Here is a 1,433-nt window from a genome sequence, read left to right as displayed (position 1 = left end):
CAAACTCTAAAAGTTAACTAAAGTTATGATAATAAAAGTTAACATCACTCATTGTCATTTGGAAAACGTCTGCAAAATAAACTAATTTAAATGCGAAAATTCTTTAAATTTAAAAGCATGTTGAATGATAAATCTCTTCACATAAATAAGTTACAATATTTTTACCAAAACCTGCATTAATATTTTATTATATTGTAGTGTGACGCTAAATTTGAGTTTTTCTGTTCTCACAGATTCACCAAGAAACATCAAAATACAGGGCGTGACCTCTGTAAAAGTGGGCACTCCACTGACTTTGACATGCTCTGCTGATAGTGACCCTCCACCACACATGTACACATGGAAGCACAAACCTGGACTGTCTTCTGTCCCATTATCAATGGAAACTGGACAGTTATACATTAAGAAAATGACCATTCAACATGCAGGGCAGTACACTTGTGATGTTACCAACACTATTGGCACAGGATCACACACCATTAAAGTTGATGTGCTTTGTAAGTCTGATTCGCTCTAAAATCTATATCTTAACTGGTCAAAGTTAATGATTTCACGAATAGCCAAATCATTTTTGTCACTTTTTCTTTTGAACTCTGCAGATCCTCCATCTAATCTCAGTTTGATCACGAAGAAGGAAGTGAGAGAGTTTGAAGTGATCTCCATTATCTGCACGGTTCAAAGCTGTCCTGACTCACACCTCACAGTGACAGGACCTCAGGGTGATCTGAAAGATATTCAGAACAATCGAAGGAACAGCACTGCATCTGCAAACATGTTGACTGTCTACATGAATGTCTCTGAGTCAGATGCAGGAATGTACACATGCAAAGCAAAAAATTCAGAGGGAGATCGAGAAACTAAACAAGAGCTAATTGTGTTGCGTAAGTAATCAATCAAAATTGAAATATGTAAAATTATTTAAAATATGTCAAGGACTTGAGATGCTTTAATTTACTTTAAAGTAACCAAACCAAAACTAAAAAAAACTCAAATAATTTGGATTTCATCTTCTTATGTATCATGTCTATGCAGATGCATCTAAAAATGTGAGTGTAAGTTCTAAAGGAGAACAAACATTTGGGAGTGAGCTGACCCTTACATGTGAGGCTCACTCCAAACCTGCTCCATCCTCATATGAGTGGAAGAAACGCTTTAATGGGGCGAGAGATACAGTCGGACATAAACGGGAACTACAATTTAACTATCTGGAAATCACTGATTCTGGTCAGTACGTCTGTATTGCTCATAATTCCATTGGAAAAACAGAATCCCCATCTGTAGAGATCAAGGTCAAGTGTGAGTACTCTTTTCTACTAGTTACACACTTCAGCTTTTAGAGGCAAAAATGTTCTTCATCTTTGAAATTGGACTTTACTGACAGATATGAGATTGTCCAATGTTTTTTTGTTATCCTAAATAGTCTAAGTTTGTCA

The 1,433-nt window shown here is 36.0% G+C and overlaps 1 protein-coding gene across 1 annotated transcript; it reads left to right on the top strand.

Moving 5' to 3' along the window:
* Nucleotides 1-233: 233 nt before the first annotated feature.
* Nucleotides 234-1,296, top strand: LOC107580591 (contactin-5-like; the record flags this gene model as incomplete). The annotated part of the gene is made up of 3 exons (XM_016266266.1): nucleotides 234-497; nucleotides 600-881; nucleotides 1,033-1,296. Coding segments are annotated over 3 exons (810 nt in total), but the record flags the coding sequence as incomplete, so codon positions are not given.
* Nucleotides 1,297-1,433: the final 137 nt, after the last annotated feature.

Source organism: Sinocyclocheilus grahami, unplaced genomic scaffold (assembly GCF_001515645.1).
Source record: "Sinocyclocheilus grahami isolate Dianchi unplaced genomic scaffold, SAMN03320097.WGS_v1.1 scaffold36939.1, whole genome shotgun sequence".
In the NCBI taxonomy this organism is placed as follows: Eukaryota; Metazoa; Chordata; class Actinopteri; order Cypriniformes; family Cyprinidae; genus Sinocyclocheilus; species Sinocyclocheilus grahami.
This window is presented reverse-complemented; position numbering and strand designations above follow the sequence as displayed.